Source organism: Cricetulus griseus, chromosome 3 (assembly GCF_003668045.3).
Source record: "Cricetulus griseus strain 17A/GY chromosome 3, alternate assembly CriGri-PICRH-1.0, whole genome shotgun sequence".
NCBI classification, from domain to species: domain Eukaryota; kingdom Metazoa; phylum Chordata; class Mammalia; order Rodentia; family Cricetidae; genus Cricetulus; species Cricetulus griseus.
In genome coordinates, this window is record NC_048596.1 from 130238768 (window position 1) to 130257981 (window position 19214).

A 19214-nucleotide genomic window follows, 5' to 3' on the forward strand; every position below is an offset into this window, starting at 1 on the left:
AGACAAGACATGATTCAGGTCTAGCTGGGTCAACCAATGTTTTTTTTTGGGGGGTGTGGGGGGAGGGTTGTTACTTTCAGCAGCTTAGATGAGGGGTTGCTTAGAGACGCATGGAACCCAAAGGCAGCTGCATCTCTGCCAGGTCACCCAGCATGGGCGATGACTGCTGTTTCCTGGAGCACCCTGCACGACTCCAGGCAATGGCCGATGAAGTGTCTCTGCTCTGCCAGCAACTGTGCACTGCACATACCCCCTAAGGAAAGGCCTTCTAAACCCTGGAAATTTTGACCCTCTCTGAGTCTTACAAGTTTCATAAGCCTGCTGACCCTTTTCAGTTTTATCTTCTTGAGTCTTGAGGCTCCCTTCTCCCTCCAAGAGGATGAGACAGAATTTCCAACAGTTTCTCACATGGCCCTAAACATATGTCTGCTTATATGTTTTATACCATGACTTATGTAATCAGTGTTCCCAGCATAGACAACTATACAATCAAAACATCGGCCAACTCTGAAAATGTTTTAAGCCTTACAGTATTAAATATCCAAACAAAATATGGTTATTTATGTAAAAAATGAGCAAGCATATTCATTACATTATTATGTAACTGGTAAAATTATATGTATATCAAAGAATTATTTTAAAACAAATTCATGATTTATTTATAGTAAATGCTTGATCTGTGTGCATATTTAATCTACCTGTATACCCAAAGTGGTACCACAAGCTTAAGCAGCCCCTGTTTTAGACGGCATACAGAATATTAGTGTTTTTAAATCCATCCGGCCAATGCATGCCTTTTAGCTAGTGCTTTTTATAATTTACACTGGGAGTAGCTATAGACATGTGGTTTTGTTTCCTTCCTTTTTTTTCTTGCCATCCTGTGAGTTATGTTTTCATTTTACCACTTCGAGTGAGTACTGTTACTTCTACTTAGCCTATTTTATTATCCCTGCTGTCCCTCTCACAACCTCTGGTCATGCTGGGGATAGAGTCTAGGCCTCAGTGCACATCAGGCAAGTGCATGCCCAGTAAGCTACAACCCTAGCCATATAAGTCCTTGTGGCTCCAGCATGCAGCTAGAAGTGAATGTACCCTGAGGCAACCTAGGTGGAAAAGGTTACCCCTTTCGCATGCTTTAATCACATTTTCCGTGTGTACAAGAATCACCTGTGAACCCCAGTTCCTGGCACTCTCCAAGGTGCTGGGTTGGGGCCATCCCTCAAACCACACTAAAGAGCAAAGCCACCAATGAAGTTTACAGTGTTTCTACAGTTTGAACAGCACCAAAGATAGGGACTTCCTCAATCTCCTTTGCCAGATTCTGAACTGGACATGGGACAAATGAGTTCAAGGTGACAATTGTCAAACAGAAGAAACTATCCAGTGGAGATCAGAGGAGGCCAGGCATTCAGGGGAGCTCGCTCTGCTCGGTCAGCTGGATTCTGTGCCACAGCCTGCAGCCCTGGGAGTCTCTTTCTTTCTAAAGGCAATGGTTCCTGAGGGTGAGGAGACATCTTTGACATCCTTGGATGATTAGAGAGCAAGTGATATAAAGATGAGCAGGCCCTTAATTAATCTAAGTGCTCCCTCTCTTGAAGAACCCCCAAATTCTATCAACTGTAGGCTCCTTAGGGGTCAGTTACAAGACAGGTGCTCACTGCTTCTGTATGAAGGAGTAATATAGGTGAAAACACCTAAGAGTAGAAACCAAATAATGTGAAATATTAGGTCATTAGTTGTTGTCTTGTCCTTTGGTCCTTGGAGTGCCTGAAGCTGCCCCACAGCAGGGATCTTGCTAGATTTGTCACGTCCTGGATGTGGATACATTGGGAACAACTGTGGTGTCACTTTTGAAGACCACTATGATGTCTCTCCTCTCTGTTCTTGTCAACAATCCATCCAGTTGTAAGCTGAGGAAGTCACACTGAGGCGCAGGTGCAAGTGCAAGCTACCAGGGTCACATGTCCCAGGACCACAGGGCTCTGCTTCTTACCACAGCTGTCTGCCTTGTCTCCCAACCTTGGCCTCACCAGGGACCTTGATATTTCCCACCTTGGTTCAAAACTACCAACCCACTCCCTTGCCATCTCATTTCATCCTTAATGATGACTTAAGTAAGAGTCAGAGAATGACAGAGGTGTGCTTGACACAAACCCCTTCTCAGAACCTCAGGAGTGTGGCTATGTGGAAGGAGATGGAACCTTGAAGCTTAATGTTTCCCTTGAAGGTGACTTGAAGGAAATGACAACCCCCTTCATTTATATCCACCCACTTACTGGTATTTTTCCCCAGAGGCCACTCTTAGATTCATGTGCTGGTCTCTAGCAACTTCGATGTAACTCCACAGCTCTCTTAGAATTCTGGGTCCTTCAACTGGGACTTTCTGCTGAATGATTAAGTCACCAAGGTATGAAAATGTCCTATGTGCATCAAAGAGAAAAGGCTGAAAGGGTCCTTACCCTGAGTATGCCAATTACCAGGGTGGTGGGGGGATACCTGGGGTCTTAGCATGTGCAAGAAGCTTTGGGTATTTGGTTTAGAATTTTCCACCAGTAGTAGGCATTCAGTTCACAAGGATTTCAGTCAGAAGAAAGGGTTTATCCATTTTTAAAGATAGGATCTACCTATTCCATAGACTACAGAAACCTAGCCATGTAGGAGGCTGACCTCAGTGGTTCTCAGTGTTCCTAATGCTGTGACCCTTTAATATGGTTCCTTGTGTTGTGGTGACCCCAACCATACAATTATTTCATTGCTACTTCATAACTTTAATTTTGCTACTGTTAGGAATTGTAATAGAATAGCTGATATGTAGGGTATCTGATATGTCACGCCCACCCCCTGCCCCAGAGGGTGGCAAACCATTAGGTTAAGAACCACTCTTCTAAGTAAAAGCAAGTGGACACAATGACAAGGACAGAGATTTCGCAGGGCTGTAGCCCAGCTTCTGCCCCTGTGTGGAAAGGTGTTATGCTGCAGCCTAGGCTCTGGCCCAAGTCTCTGCTTAGCCACTTGTAGCTGTGGGAAGGAAGCTGCTTGCCACCTGAAGTATGAGGCTAAGATGACTTCAGGAGTCCTTTCTAGCTCCAAGAAGCACAAGAAAAGCCACTTAACTGAAGCTGCCAGGATCTTTGGCAATCTAAGGAGAAAATTGGATCTCATCAAGCTCCTGGCAGGGTCTGTAATGGAAGGGAGATCTGAGGGGACTGCAGATGGGGCTCCTCAGCCAAACTCAACTCTCCTCCCATCTGTGCACACCACCATCTTGGATGACTTTGTTTTGGGCATGGCAACCCAGCAGATAATTAAACACACATCATTCTTGGGGTAAAGACTGGTACCAGTACAGAGGCACTCACAGCTGAATTACTGAACTGATAGTCCAGGGCAGAGGTGCCTCCTTGCAGCTGGGATTTCTATTGTTGTGATGACAGCTAGCTAACAGCTGCTGGTTCATGCTGCTCAGCATGCAGGTGGGACTACATCGGCTGGACTGCTGATGGACTCCTACAGTGACTTTCTAGTGGCTTGTTCCTCTCTCTGCAGCCAGGTGTCAGGCCTGGCTGGGCAGACTGAGGAAAGCCATGGTCAAGGTTCTTTTGAGGACAGGGCTCTGGGTTTCCCAGAAGACTAGAAGTGTCTTCTCCTCACACGGGCTTCCAAGTTGCATGCTCAGAAGGCAAAGAAAACACTGTAGTGTCTCTGCAGCCCTGGATGCCAGATGAGGACGGATGGAGCTAGGGGATAGAAAAGCCACTTATAAAAGTGTCCTTGGTGCTCCTCTGATCACCTCAGCAACTCCACTCAAAACTCACATCATGGAATGGATACAAGGACTCTTAGAGAAGGGGAGGAGGAGAATGAAGAAACGTGGGTGACATTTTGGGGCAGCTACACTGAGAACACTCTAGACATTAGGGCTGAAATGCCATGGAAGTCAGTGCAAGTTGATTTACACAGCAAGCTCTGAGATTCTAAGCAGAAAAAAAAGAAAAAGAAAAAGAAATATGGACAAGGACATAAAAAGGAAATGAGGTCAGCCCATCATATACCTATCAGAATTTGGATAATAAAGCCACACCCAACAACAGATGCTAGGCACTGACTTTGATGGGGGTGGGGATAAGAGAAAGGAAACCATACTCCCCAGATCTCTTTGAGACCCTCCAGGGCACCCTTGAAGAGCGATACCACTACGATGATGCTTTAGTAAGAAAGGATGGAGCAGGAGCCTCCCAGGGTCAGTGGAAGCTGACTAAGAGATGGGGATGAGGTCAGAGGACCAGCAAGGAACCTCCCAGAAAACCCTATGCCACAATCAGACCCAACACGCCATGCCCATGTGAGGAGAAGATGCCCTTTTCTTGGTCCTCAAGAGTGGACCAACTGTCTTAAATCTATTTAGAATAAAAGCACACCCCCCATATTTCTAATTAGCTATGACATTTTCAGACAGTCTCTGTAGCTCCTGCCTTATAAGGCTTGCCCAGCTGATGGAGTGCTGTGCCCACCACCTACCAGGTAGAGCACACAAGCCAGATGCACCGCACAGGCTGCTAATAGGCTACCTGCCAAGCCAGAACTGTATGTGTTGCCTCAACATTCCTCACACTGTACCAAGCAGTTCTTCCTTAATACAAATTACAGACGAGCTTCCACGCCTCCCACATCTGGATTACGGTTTGCTTTCCTTCCTGTTCTGGGGCCAAGACAATTCCTTTTCAGTTGAACTGTGTCGACTCCAGTTATGAGAACATTTCCCCCATCCGCCTCTCCCTTTCTCTCCCCTCTGTTCCAGACATGCTTCCGCCTACTTCCCATCAGCCTCGTGTCCCAGGGATTGGATCCCTCGTGTTTTGAGTAGCATAGCAGTCAAGAAGTCCTTGAGTACACAGTCAGCTGCATTTCCTCCTGACACCTGCTGTCCTCAGCTCACCTCTGCAGAAAACATGTAGAGTGCAGAAGTTCCAGAGGGGCCATATGATCCTCTAGAGCCATGGATCTTGTTACATCAGGTACTTGCGGCATCCCTGGCTCTGTTCATGCTTCCATGCATTCTAGTCATGTCAGTACCATGGTGTTGTGTGGATCTGTGCCTCGCGGCGGGTGGGCACAAGTAGTATGACTGAGTCCGTGCGTAACCTTTGTGTCTATAGGTATGCGACAACTAGATGGATAAACATGGTTCCTTATCAGTGCATTTGATAGGAGGCTGTACCCTTCTACACTTCTATCTGCCAGTCAGTCACATTTTTCTCCAACATCTCATTACAGGTTATTTTAGGCTCTTGCTGTACACTGAAGTGTCCTAGGAGGTGACAGTTGACAGACATCCAGATGAAACCCACCTACAGTGTGACTGGCTGGTTGACTAGCAGAGAAAATGCATGCAAACTCAGGATGACAGAGGGGACAGGGTCCAAGAAGGCAAAATAGTTTTTGGGATCACTATGGCTCAATACAGAAGGAACCTCAGGAGGATAAGGATGTAGGAGCAAGAGACAGAAGCAAGAAGGTACCTGGTGTTAGAAAAAGCACCGATGGACCCTGTGTGATACTGTGTCTTCTGTGGCTCTCACCTGGGATGCAGTGAGCCTCCTGGAGAGCCTTGATAAACCTTCTCCTTAGGACAAGTGGTTCAGTTGACCTGTGATGAAGCATGGTCATAGGTGTGTCTACACACCCCAGGTGCACTGATGAAGAACACTGCTCAGGTGACTTCTAAGCCCAGGCCCAAGCTTCTATGAAGACAGCCTTATTTGGGGATCACTGACTCAGCCTACTGACCAGAGAAGGTACAATTTTCAGAACATGGAGTAACTTGTTCTCTGAAGGGCAGAGAGATGCCAGGAAAAACCCACAGACAAGGAGACATTTACTCTGGGGATCAGAAGAGGCTGGCCTCATCAGTGGCATTTGTGTCATCTGAGAGGATTTTCTGCATTCCCCTGTGTTGCAAAAGATGCAGAGTTTGTGCTGATTGATAGGTAGATGCTGATTCATCCCAGTGCAGCTCAGGCTTGACTAAGAAAGCTACTACATTCAGCAAACAAAGTTTATTTTCTGCCAAGGGAGATCACTATTCCTACAAATACACAGGATGTACATTTTTTCCCCTGAGTGAGCATTCAGGATGTGAAATTTTCATTTCACCACCAGCCCACCTAGAGGAGTCTATCTTTAGACATTGCCCAGGACCATTTGGCCTTACCCAATAGAACAGCACACTGCATCCTCTGCATGAACACAGGTTCTAAGTTTCCCTTAGTCTAGAATATCAGCTCTCTCTGCTGCTTTCCTGGCCTTCCACTGCACCAGACAAGCTGTCACCAACCATGTGCCTCTCCTGGCCCTTACTTCCACTTTTGACATGACCTCTCAAAACATAAGAGGGTCACACCAACTCTTACAGAGTCATTTTACACTACAACTTCAATGCTGACATATAGTCTACACACACACACACACACACACACACACACGCACGCACGCACGCACGCACGCACCCACCCACACAAGCTCATGCATGTGTAAGTAATCATCTTAAGGCCATACTGCAATTTCTATCATTTCCTTTCTTGACTCAAGAAGGTATCCCTGACTTTTTTTGCTTCATATTCAATCGGTAGGGGTCTGACATATCCTTTATCAAGCGAGATAGTCTTCTCCAACACTAGTGAGGGTTGAGCTGCAAAATCATGGGCCTGTGAGGGAGAAAGAAGTGCCTACTGCTTGCCAGTCCTCTTTCTCTCTAAAACCAAATACTGATCAGCACCTTGTACCTCCAGATTCCACACAGGGAATCTGGTTTCTTGGACCATGTTGGTCCATATGGGTTGTCACACTCCACAGATAGCTCCCATCCCTTCATGGATTGCTTCCTATCAACTAACAGTTGGTATCACAGACATGTGAGGTGAAAGGGGCCTACTGCAGCAATCTTCATCTTCCTGGGCTTAGATGCTACCTCCAGTGGTGGTCACTGTAGTGTGAGAAGGGCAAAGCAAGCCACGGGCTAAAATACACCTGCTTTACCATGGGTTTTTAAGCAGTCACTAGAAGACAAAGAGATGGTTGTCTTCCCTAAAATATATGGCCAGTGTATCTATTCCCTAGAACCAAAACAGCATGGGGCTGCCAGCCAGGACAACATTTTATGGGCAAGCAGGCGACCAAGGTCAAAGATACTCTCTTAAGAGATCAAAACTGTTGTCAGCCTGAGAACAGCTCCCAGCCCACTCATCCTCCAGGCATCAAACAAAGCAACCCCCTCCCAGGCTCCCACAACCTCTCCCAGGTCTGGAGCCCCTCTGACATCCATCATGTCCAGGTCTCACAACTCCTGCCTTCTACAGCAGGGTAGAGGGTCAGAATGATTTCAATATCATTGGTGGTACTCAGACCCTGTGAATGATATGTTTATTGTCTTCTACCAGCTAGTAAGCAGCTGCTCCATAGCATTTATTTCCTTTTAATAGGTCGTATCTTGGTTTTTGGATAGCAAATAAGCTCTATTCTTATCAATTACCTCTTGTTATTTGGACCCTTATTTTAACTGGTCTATTCTATGCTAAATGCATTATCATATAGGTGATCCCAAATCATGCCTACTAGAGACCATACATTTAATTCTCTCTCTCTCTCTCTCTCTCTCTCTCTCTCTCTCTCTCTCTCTCTCTCTCTGTGTGTGTGTGTGTGTGTGTGTGTGTGTGTGTGTGTGTGTGTGCCATGGTGTACAGGAACTCAAGAAATCCAGGAGAGGGTGTCAAATTCCTTGGAGCTGGATTGGAGCTGGAGTTACAGGCAGTTGTGAGCTGGTTGATGCAGGTACTGGGAACTGAACTCAAGTAACTACTCTTAACTGCTGAGCCATCCCTCCACCTCTGAGATAATAAATTAAAAAAAATAAAAATCAGTACTATAAATGTCATGGGAGTAACCAATCACCTTCTGACTGGATCCAAAGCCTGCTGCACAAGACTGAAGTCACTTCTGGCACAGTTAATGGGGCCAAGAGCCTGTGGCTGGGTAGGTCATAGGACCCCCAGGAGAACCTGCTGCTATTACTCTGCTAAGTGGGCATTATATTAACCTGCCTTCTAAGTACTTATACCCATCAATAGAGCAGCTCTCAATCCTACCAGAGAAGCTTCTTTGTGCAGTAGATGTGATTAACAAAGAGACCCACAACTGGTCTATTGGCATAGGAAATGAGACAGTAGAGAGTACAGGCACAAACAGGACCCCCACACCGCAACCCCTTCTCCCAAGCCCCAGGGATCATCATGGAAAAGGGATTGGGATGACTAAGTCTGAAGCAGTAGCTGACTACGGAAAAACAGTGTTTTCTAGATGCAACCGAGCAATTGCACCCATGAAATCACAGGAGCTGTGACTGCATGCACAAGACCTGCATGAGCTCAAGCAGGAAGGGTCACCAAGTCCTACCAGTTGCTGTGGAGCTATTGGCAGCTGACAGCAACTGGGGGAAAAGTCAGTTTTCTTCAGGGAGGGGGCTCCTAAGAGGCTACTCACCCTCCACTGAACGGCCTGTGCTCATGTACATACTGGCAGCATGAAGCAGATGCGATGGGTTTAAAGGAAAAAAAAAAAAAAAGAGCAGCAAAATTGGGAGGCAATAGTGGTGGTGCACACAGAAAAGAAATTAAAGGGTAGGGAAGATTTAAACACATGTGTATTTGTGAAATACTAAAACAACTACAAATTCTGTGCCAGTCTCCCAACTTTTTGTTCTAATGTAAGAGCCAAACAATATCTACCTCACTAGACTGATTCATTCACTTAATGGATGGGAAGCACCTTACACAGCACCCGCCCTATAGTGCATGGTTACTAAATGAGTTCTGATTGGGCCTCAACATCATTAGCATGTTACTAATTCATGGCCTCTGTGAATGATTCACATTGCCAAGGCAAGCACTGTTTATTTAACTTATGATTGAGGACATAGTTGATTGTAAATTGGGTCCGAGCCTTTTATGGTTCCAAATAAATCAACTTTGACTAGTTTAGATAAAACTGTGTGGGGTTGGAGAGATGACTCAGTGGTTTAGAGCACCTGCTGCTCCCCTGGAAGACCCAGGTTTGAGTACCACCACCCACATGGCAGCTTACAACTGTCTGCAATTCCAGTTCCAGGAGACTCAACATCTTCTGATGTCCTTGGATACCAGTCAAGCTCATGGGTACACATACAGACATGCAGACAAAACACCCATAACATAGAGTAAATTAATTTTTTGACCAGATAAAACTATACATGCATACAAAGAGATCCCCCGTAAGGAATAGGGAGGGAAGTACAGTTCCTGGATGCTGGTGAGATCACTGCTGAATAGACCCCACCCCCACCCAGTCTGGTTGAGTTTTTTCCTTCCTTCCTTCCTTCCTTCCTTCCTTCCTTCCTTCCTTTCCTTCCTTTCTTCCTTCCTTTTTTCCTCCCCCCACCTCTCTCTCTCTCTCTCTCTCTCTCTCTCTCTCTCTCTCTCTCTCTCTCTCTTTCCTTTAGTTTTTTAAGACAGGGTTTCTCTGTGGCTTTGGAGCCTATCCTGGAACTAGCTCTTGTAGTCCAGGCTGGCCTCGAACTCAGAGAGATCTGCCTGCCTCTGCCTCCCAAGTGCTGGGATTAAAGGCGTGTGCCACCACTACCTGGCCTGAGTTTTTTCTTTCTTAAAATCAAATCAGAAGCAAAACCATGAAGTCAGTTGACAATTGAGTGTGCAGCTCACGTGGGAGGTGAATTTTCTGTTTGCAGGAGTGGGTAGGGTGGCTGTGCATAGGGGGTTCTGATAGGAGGCATGCTAGTAAGGAATGGAAGAGCCTCTAAGACCCAGGTATAAAGACTCGCACCATCACTGACACCTCCCCTATCAGCACTTTGTCAATGGGGACTAGTGGATCAATGACCTGGCGACCCTCTCAACATATGTGAAAGAACACAGAGTTGGACTGGCCACTCCATCACAGAATGTGATCCAATTCAGGTTGGATGTGTCAGAAGCAGTTTGGTCTTTGGCTTTGCTGAGACTGCTAGGCCTCCCCTTTTCTAAGCAGTTCACTGGGCCCCTCCCCCACTGTCCTGAACTAGGGTGACCAGAGGGGACCTCAGAGAGGGATTTTGTGGCTTGGCTGGTAGAGGGTGGAGGTGGGTAGGGCACTATTTCCCAACAAAGACACTACTCAGACAACAGACTTCCCTGGGAAAACTGTAATCACCAGGCTTGGAGGAGGCCAATTGCTGGCAGGGTTTATTGGCTTCCCTTCACAATAGTGTTTGTTTTTGTAGGTAATTAGTGTTTAGGAACAAGCTATAGCAAATCTTTCAAGAAACTGCGCACAGTCTATAGCTAAAGGGTATTGAAGTGTGCCTGTGTCTAGCCATTTACCTCTCCAGACCTCCTGTGCTAAGTGGACAGTATCTGACCCGGCAGCTCATCCAGAAGAAAAGGCCTCTGTGCTTTCACACTCAAGGAAGAAATGCCTTCCTGTGGCATGGCATATGTGTGCAAATATCACGGGGATATAGACTACCGTGCTGGATGCTGCCACAGGACACTGCAATTCATATTACAGTAGTTCAACTCATCTTTTTCTTTATCTTTTTTATGTATGTGTATATATGTGTGCCTGTGTGGGCTTCTGTACATCACATTCAGATGGGTGTCTGTGGAGGCCAGAGGACTTTAGATATAACTGTAGTGAGCAGCCAGATGTGGTGCTGGGAATTGAACCTGGGTCCTCTGCAAAGAGCAGTACATGTTCTTAACCACTGCTCAGTAGTTTATTGGTTTTGATTCACAAAGGTGTTTGTTTTTGTCTGTAATTAGAGCTTAGTAGCAAGCTATAGAGAATTCTCAAGGAAACGGTACACAGATTTTTTTGGAGAAGGGTACTCTCCAGCCTCTCAAATCATCTTTAAAAGTAATCTGCCTGTCTGCCTGTGACTGTTTGTGTCTGTGACTGTGTCTGTGTCTGTGTCTGTGTCTGTCTGTCTGTCTGTCTGTCTGTCTGTCTGTCTCTCTCTCTCTCTCTTTCTCTCTCTCTCTGTGTGTGTGTGTGTGTGTGTGTGTGTGTGTGTGTGTGTGTGTGTGTGCGTGTGTGTGTGACTCAGGACAGCCCAAGTGTCAGTTATGGTCTTGGGTTCACTGCAATGTACAGCAGGCTAGCTGGCTGTGATTTTGTTTCCACATGCCTCACCTTACCACAGGAGGGAAGGGATTGCAGACATATGCTACCTCATCTGGCTTTACCCAGGTTCTGAAGATCAGAACTTGGGCCCACATACTTGAGTGGCAAGTCCTGCCCACAATGAGCCATTTCCTCAGCTCCTTCAGATAATCATTTTTTTAGTCAATTTTTATTTAAATTAAAAACAATATTATTTTACATAACAATCCCAGTTCTTGCTCCCTCCCATCCTCCCCTTCCCCCCTCCATCTCCCCATCTCACCCCCCCCATTCACTCCTCAGAGAGGGTGAAGCCTCCCATGGGGGATCATCAAAGTCTGTCACAACACTGGGGGCAGGACCTATGCCCAAGGTACTTCCATCAGATACTGGATGAAGGCTCCATGATGGCATTTAAAGTAGTCATCAATCTCATTATAAGGGAAGGACATTTAAGGTAGTCTCTCCACTATTGCTTAGATTCTTAGTTGGGGTAATCCCCACATCTGACAGAGAGATGATTTCCAAAGTATACAAAGAACTCAAGCTAGTCACCAAAAACCAAATAATCCAATTAAAAAGTGAGGTACAGAACTAATAGAGAGTTCTCAATAGAGGAATCTGAAATGACTGAAAGGCACTTAAAGTATATGCTCAATATCCTTAGCCATCAGGGAAATGCAAATCAAAGCAACTCTGAGATTCCATCTCACACCTGTCAGAATGACTAAAATCAAAAACACCAACAACAGTTTATGCTGGAGAGGATGTGGAGAAAGGAGAACACTCCTCCATTGCCAGTGGGAGTGCAAACTTACTTGTACAGTCACTTTGGAAATCAGTAAGGTGGCTTCTCAGAAAATTAGGAATGAGTCTACCTCAAGACCCATCAATTCCACTCTTAGGCAAATACCCAAAAGAAGCCCATTCATACAACATGGACATCTGTTCAACTATGTTCAAAGCAGAATTATTTGTAATAGCTAAAACCTGGAAGCAACCTAGATGCTCCTCAACTGAAGAATGGATAAGAAATGTGGTACATTTACACAATGGAGTACCACTTAGCGATAAAAACAATGACATCTTGAAATTCACAGGCAAATGGATAGAAATAAAAGAAACCATCCTGAGTGAGGTAACCCAGATACAGAAAGACAAACATGGTATGTACTTTCTCATAAGTGGGTATTAGACATAGAGCAAAGGATAACCAGCCTACAATCCACAACCTCAGAGAAACTAGGAAACAAGAAGGACCCTAAGAGAGGCATAGATGGTCCCCCAGAGAAGGGGAAAGGGACAAGATCTCTTGAGTAAATTGGGAGCACGGGGAGGGGGGAGCAGGAAGGTAGGAGAAAGAGGAGGGGTGAAGGGGAGGGAGGAGGAGAACATGAGGGATCAGGAAGACCAAGTTGGGGGAAGAACAGAGAAGGAGAGCAAGGAAAGAGATAACTTGGACTTAATGAGAAACTTGGCACTAGGGAAACTTGACTTGACTTGTTGTCACAGATGCTTCCCCATCCCTGAAGCTTTGCATCCTTTTATTTATTTACTTTTTTTTTCCATTTTAGATACCAATCCCTCTCCTCAGAGGGGGTAAGGCCTTTCCTGGGAAGTTGCAAGGTCTGGCATACCAATTTGGGGCAAGACCAAACCCCTCCCTGCTGAATCAAGGCTGAGCAAGATATCCCACCATAGGGAATGGGCTCCAAAAAGCCAGTTCATGCACCTGGGATAGGTCCTGATCCCACTGCCAGTGCTCCCCCAGCAGATCAAGTCACAGAACTGTTACCCATATTCAGAGCGTCTAGTTTGGTCCAATGCAGGTTCCCCAGCTGTCAGTCCATAGTCTGGGAGCTCACACTACCTCGGGTCAGCTATCTCTGGTTTTCCCCCATCATGCTCTTGACACCCCCTTGTTCATATGACCCCTCTTCTCTCTCTTCAACTGAACTCTAGGAGCTCAGCCTAGCGAAGCTCTACATTCTTAAAACCTTTACACAGCTGACTCATTCCCAGGTACCAAGATAGGCTTGCTGGTTCTTTAATGGTCAGAAAATGCCTACCAAAGTCATGGTGATCTATGCTCTCCCCTGCTCCTAATGAGTAGCTAGGGTTTTAACTACTGGAAAGTAGTGATTATAAATACAATGAAAAAAATAGTGAGAGCCAAGGCAAAGTATTGTCACCAACAGTCAAGAAGCAGCATGAGCATGGAGCAAGGGTGTGCATCAGGGCCATTGGCTGGCTTTGTTAGACCCAGGTCAATAAATACATATTCCTTGTGCTAAACACACAACATCTACCCACCATGTTCTCCCTCTGTGCCACATGATAGTATCCAACAAGTCTAGAGGAGCCAACTGCTAAACCTCCTACACATGGGACCCGATAAACAGAACAAAAGAGAAAGAAAGGCCTGAGACATCACCATTGCTTCAGGAAAGCCATTGTTTTTCCATCCTTTGTATACACTGGCTTTACTCTTGCAACAACTCGACATAATAGTTAAGGCCCTGGGCCCCTTCCTGTGGAGGTCATTAGTAAACCTTTACGACCATTTCCCAAGAACTAGATTTCCATTTATGTTCTATATAATCCAATATAAATTTTCCCACTGTTCTGCATGCTCAGGTTTCCTCAATTTAATTTTTTAAAAGTTCTTACACAGTCATATCACAGTTGTTCCCTTCAGAGAAACATAAAACAGACATCATTTCTAGCAGAAAGGATAAACTTTCAGGCCACAGTTGTAGAATAGGCTGGCTATGTGCCCCCGAGACTTCCTGCAGGTGACTGCAACCCTTCTCACACCCAGTTTCCTCCTCTGAAAATGGAGGCAGCTGCCCCAGATTCTCCAGAAGGCACTTTTGGGCTCTAGGATTTTAGGGTTATTTCATATTAAAGTATAAAAGACTTTCCTTCCATGTGCAAAGGCAGCTGCTCTGATTCTCCCAAACATAGACAGTGCATTCTACATTCAGAAAGTGGGGCTTTGGAAGTGACTGAAAGGGAAACAGAAAGCAAATAGTCTAACAATAAATCCATCCAGTTTTGAATGATGTCCTTGGAGTGAATTAAGAGATCACGCTGAGCTTGGAAGAGTACTACAACTAAGTAAGATGCTCACGAAGACCTCACTGCTGGCTTTGAGAATAAATAAACTTCATGTTAACATTTCCACACTCAGGAGTCCATCCCTGAGGTGGACCTTTTCATTACAGAAACAGCAAGGGCACAGAGCTTCTGTGTCCTGGGGCAAAATGTGTCTGGAGAAGAAGGAAGGAGGCAGAACATGGGAGTCTGATACTTACTTGTGGCCCAGCTCATGGGCGATGGTAAAGGCCAAATTGAGACCATTGTCTTCAGCAAGCACACATTTCCTCTTAGCACTGCATACGCCTCCTAAGTAAGCAATTCCTGCAGCAGAGACACAAAACACATCCTCTTCAGAACGGGAGGCCCTGACCTACAGGAAAGCCCACACAGTCAGAATCACGCATAACCTTGAAAAGAACAAATGGGGACGCTGTCATCTACCAAGCTAGACCTGCAAGCCTGGAACGCCCCTGAGACCAGCTTGTGTGGGATGAGTTTGTATGCATCCAATAATAATGGCAGTGACCACAAACTAGCAAGGCCTTGACGTGGGTCAGGTAGAGTGCTGAGTGGCTTATCAAAGCATCTAATACATTCTCATCACTGAGAACAGAGGCAACCCAAATTAGGTTCAGAAAGAGTCTCTCAGAGTCACCTGGCTTGGCATTTGGGGCTTAGAGCAAGAGACCTGCAAAACAAGCTAAGCGGTGTGGAATTTAAGGAGGATGTCCGTCTTGCACTTACATGCCATTGAGAAGGACATCCCTAAGTTTTGTACTTTTGCCTCCCCCTACTCCTGACCCTCAGGGTCAAAGTCAGCACAGGGTAGAGGTATGAGTAAGAGGCAGCACAACAGAGGGCAGGAGATCCAGATGGACATCAGTAAGCCAATTGCTGGAGAAGGGCCAGGGGTTTCCCTGAGAGGAAGGCTCACTGGTGAGGGCTGCATGTGTACAGCATAGATGGCTGAGGAGAGCAAGGTTATAGTGCTCAGTAACAGGGCAGGGAGAGGAAGCCCCACTTCAGCCCACTGGCTCCAGGTTTCCTGCCCTCCACAGCAGTTCTCCATACTTCTTCTTGCTCTGTTCCCAGGATGTCCATCCTGTGCCACCCGGGCACCCCAGGGCTTATGGCAGGAGGTCTCTGCCATCCCCTATCATTGGATGTCCACCCATGTGCAGGCTGCCCTTCACAGAGACCTGGATAGACTAGAGGAGGGGGCTAACTGGTCTCCTTGTGAGGTCACATTGGGTAACGAGATCTGTGTAGCAGTAGCCAGAGAGGTGAAGAAGGAACACAGCTGTCCTTTATCTTCTGGCTCAGCATCACTTGACGGAGAAATGCCTGTTCACTACCACCATGGGTACCAGTCTACCTGCTAAGCTCTATCTTGCCGGGTGTTCAGTAATTTTCCTGAAATGTCACAGGAGGGAAGGATTTGTCACAGAATGAGGAAGGACGATCTAGGGGGAATTAGCTCATCAAAAAAACGACCTCCCCTCCCCACTTAGAAATAAACTCATCTCCTTAGCATGACACCAGCTTTGGTGTCAGTCACTGTGCTTCTCATGCCTTTTTCTATTCATGGACATGCTTATCCTCCCCCTTCAGAGCAAGGTGGGGGAAGAATGCCTGGGGCACCATGAAAAAGAAAAGTGGGGTTTCCTGTACAGCTTAGAGGTAAAGTGCTTACTGAGGGATGTAAGGGACACAAAGAAAAATGTTATCAAGCCGGCACAAAGTTCAGGCACACACAGGGCATTCCCTCTTTCTGAGTTCCCACCATGAGGTACTGAGGGGCCTCATGCGCAGGCTTTGCAGAGAGATGTGGTTCTGGGGCTACCAGTGGGTGACACATCCCGCATTCCACATGGTGAGTGGCTGTGCTGTACCACAGGCCTATTTTTCTCTGGAAAAATGCTTGGCCAAGGTTGCAGAATTTAAAAAGCAGCAGCAGCAGCAGCAGCAGCAAAGAAGTAAGTTAAATGCTATTTTGACCTCAAAATGTGTTTTATGTATGTGGATTTAACAATCCAGCAACACAGACAATGGGTTGAAAGAAAACAACATCCAGAAAGGATGCAATCTGGCTGCCGGTTACCTTCAAGTTCTGTTCCATTTTAAAATGCTTTGTGGGTTGCTGCTGGCAGTCCACCAGTAAGTAGATGGTATGTTGCTACACAATCCTGATGGTGTATGCATGGAAAACACACACACACACACACACACACACACACACACACACACACACACACACACACACACACACTGTAGTGTTTAACACAGGTCACAGCCATTCTGGGTCAATGAATCAATTACAGGCAATCAGAAGCATACATTCTAAGGCAGTCACATGGCAAGAGAGAAGGGAGGCATAACATGTCCAGATGTGCTGAGCTTGCTGTCCTGAGTCTGCCTGCTGTGGGCTCTGCTGCTGAACCAGCAGACCTTAAATGCCACACAAATACTTTCCTGGGTCCCGGCAGCCCTCTGCACTCTGAGCTGGCAGAATGGACTTCCCACTTTAATTGGGTAGCATGCAGTGTGCTATGAGCAGCAGCCAGCAAAGAGCCTTCCAATAATTGCATTTTAATTTTTCCAAGGTGCAGATGCTTGGATTAAAAAACACCTAGAAAACAAAGGATTGGTTTATTTATAAGAATTCTCTTGCACAAGGGTGGATTAAGGGCCATTGCTTTTAATGATTGATCTCAATCATTACCATCCTGGTGATAAAACCCAGCAAAAGAAAACACATAAAGGAAAATAGACCTTGATCGCAAAACACGAGAGCTGTGTGAGGTTATAAGCAAGAGCATCAAAATGCTTAGGATGTGTAAACAAAGACTGGACAAAATCCCAGGTTGCCCTCAATGTGAGATCTGCTGGGTAAATAAATGGTGATTAAACCATGGAGCTTCTGTGGAAAACAGGCCACCAGTAGTCAATGCTTCATGGAAAGAAACTATTTAGGGCAGGAGCCCTGGAGCCCAGGGAGGCCCTGGTATGGTCTGCACCTAAGGGTTCCCAACTGCTCAGGAGTTGAGGTCACTGTTATGGCATTATTGGGAGGTGATGGGGTGGTGGGCTTGGTGGGAAGTCTTTAGGTCTTTGGGGACATACTCCTGAAGGGGATTGTAGGGCTCAGTCCCTTTCTCCTTTTTGCTCCCTGGCTATATGGTGAGTCAATTCCTTCACTTTGCAACTCCAACCATTGCACTCAGGACTAGCACAGGAGGGCTAAAAGCAATGGCTCTGATGGACATCGAATGGAACCTCTACAGCCATGGTCAAGACAAACCTCTGCTCCTCCGAAGATGCTTCTCATGGGGACTCCTGCCAGCAGTGGGAAGCTAATCAACCCAAACCTTGATCACCTCAAACCCCTAAAAGCACCAAACCGGAAAAGGCCACCGAAGTCCATATTGGACCTTGTCAGAAAATATAGAAAAACTAGTTTTGTCTGTATCAATTTACTTAAAAAACAAAAAGACTGCAACACTGCTCTGCTAACTTCATGCTGCAGAGGCCCTTTAACTGCAGTTCCTGACAGCAGGGGTTCTTACACCCCACTGTGGTGCTTCCAGTGGCTTCAAAGCTCCCATGATTTCAAATTCTCCACAAAAGAAATCATAGTAGGACTCATTTTAAACCCTGCATGTTTGTGTGCATAGCTCCTCAGAACCAAAAGGAAGCAGAAAGGTAGCTGTTGTTCATTAGCAGTTACCCTCAAGGAACAAAGTTGCCTGCCCTAACCCTTTAGAGGAAGACATTTTTTTTTTAATGGGGAAATGGAGGCTCAGTAGTCAGATGCATAGTCACTAAGTGCTTGTTACTCTGTCTCTCCTCACTGTGACAAACCCCCCAAGAGAGACACCTCAAGGAGGAAGGTCTGGCTGGACCTGTTTTGGCTCACAGTCAGAGGATTCAATCTTTGGCTGGCTAGTTCTTCATATGTGAGACTGTGCTGAGGCTGCATGTCAGATAGGCATGGCAGGGCTGCTCACTTCACAGAAGCCAGGAAGCACAGCAAAGACAGGAAGGGGTCCAGGCAAAATATCCCCATTCAAAGTTACACTCCCAGTGACCTACCTCCTCCACTAGAGAGTGCCTTCCACAGTTTTACCACTCCTCAACAGTTTTGGATCTAGTAATGCGTAAGCCATTGGGTAGGCCAAAGCCACTATGGTCTAGACCTCTCTGGACATGCCCTCACAGACTCACTCAGAGATGGGATTGGCTAATTGCCTTGTCTTATCTTGTCTCCATCGAATGAAATTAATAATCAAGATTGACTATCAATGTTGGAGCATGATAGAAATGGAGGGTGCTGTGCCTCTAATGCCTCCACTGACAGTTGGCACTTACCCCAAAGTTTGGCTTATGGACAACAACGAATAAGCTTGGGAGGAGAATATTTTCATAAATGTGTGCTTCCATAAAGAGGTAGGTGGAATAGAGCAAAGGTTTCTCCTATTTAAGGTCAAATGTTCTTAATCCTAAAGATAAGAAGACTCAAGAGATACACACTCCAATCTCAGTGGTAGTTGCCTCTGAGATGTAGTTAAGGGATTAGAGATATTTGAAAAGTCTTTCCCTTTTCAACTTATCAGGAGCTATAGTGGGGGATTTTGAGATGGACCTGGAGGCAAAAACAGTTGCCTCTGAGGCTAAAGACTTGAGTTGGTCCCCACAACCCACATAGTGAGGAGAAAGGACCAACTTCCACAAGTTGTCTTCTGACCTCATCTCATGCACCATTGCATGTACATGACCCAGCCTGCTATAAAATAAATAGAATGTAAATAGAAAGTTATTATACTGGATTTAAACTTCATACCATCAATGTATTGTATATGTCATTTATTCTAATGATATAGCGGAGGCAGAGGCAGGAGACAAAAACAAAAACAAGGCCCCACGGG

At 45.9% G+C, this 19214-nt stretch overlaps 1 protein-coding gene across 1 annotated transcript in view; it reads right to left on the bottom strand.

The window, feature by feature from the left end:
- The window catches only part of Adamts17 (ADAM metallopeptidase with thrombospondin type 1 motif 17), a 307289-nt gene that overhangs the window by 162582 nt on the left and 125493 nt on the right, over positions 1-19214 (bottom strand). Inside the window, exon 8 of the mRNA XM_027408107.2 lies at positions 14505-14610. Coding sequence (XP_027263908.1) covers positions 14505-14610 — 106 coding nt within the window. The remainder of the gene's footprint in view (positions 1-14504; positions 14611-19214) is intronic.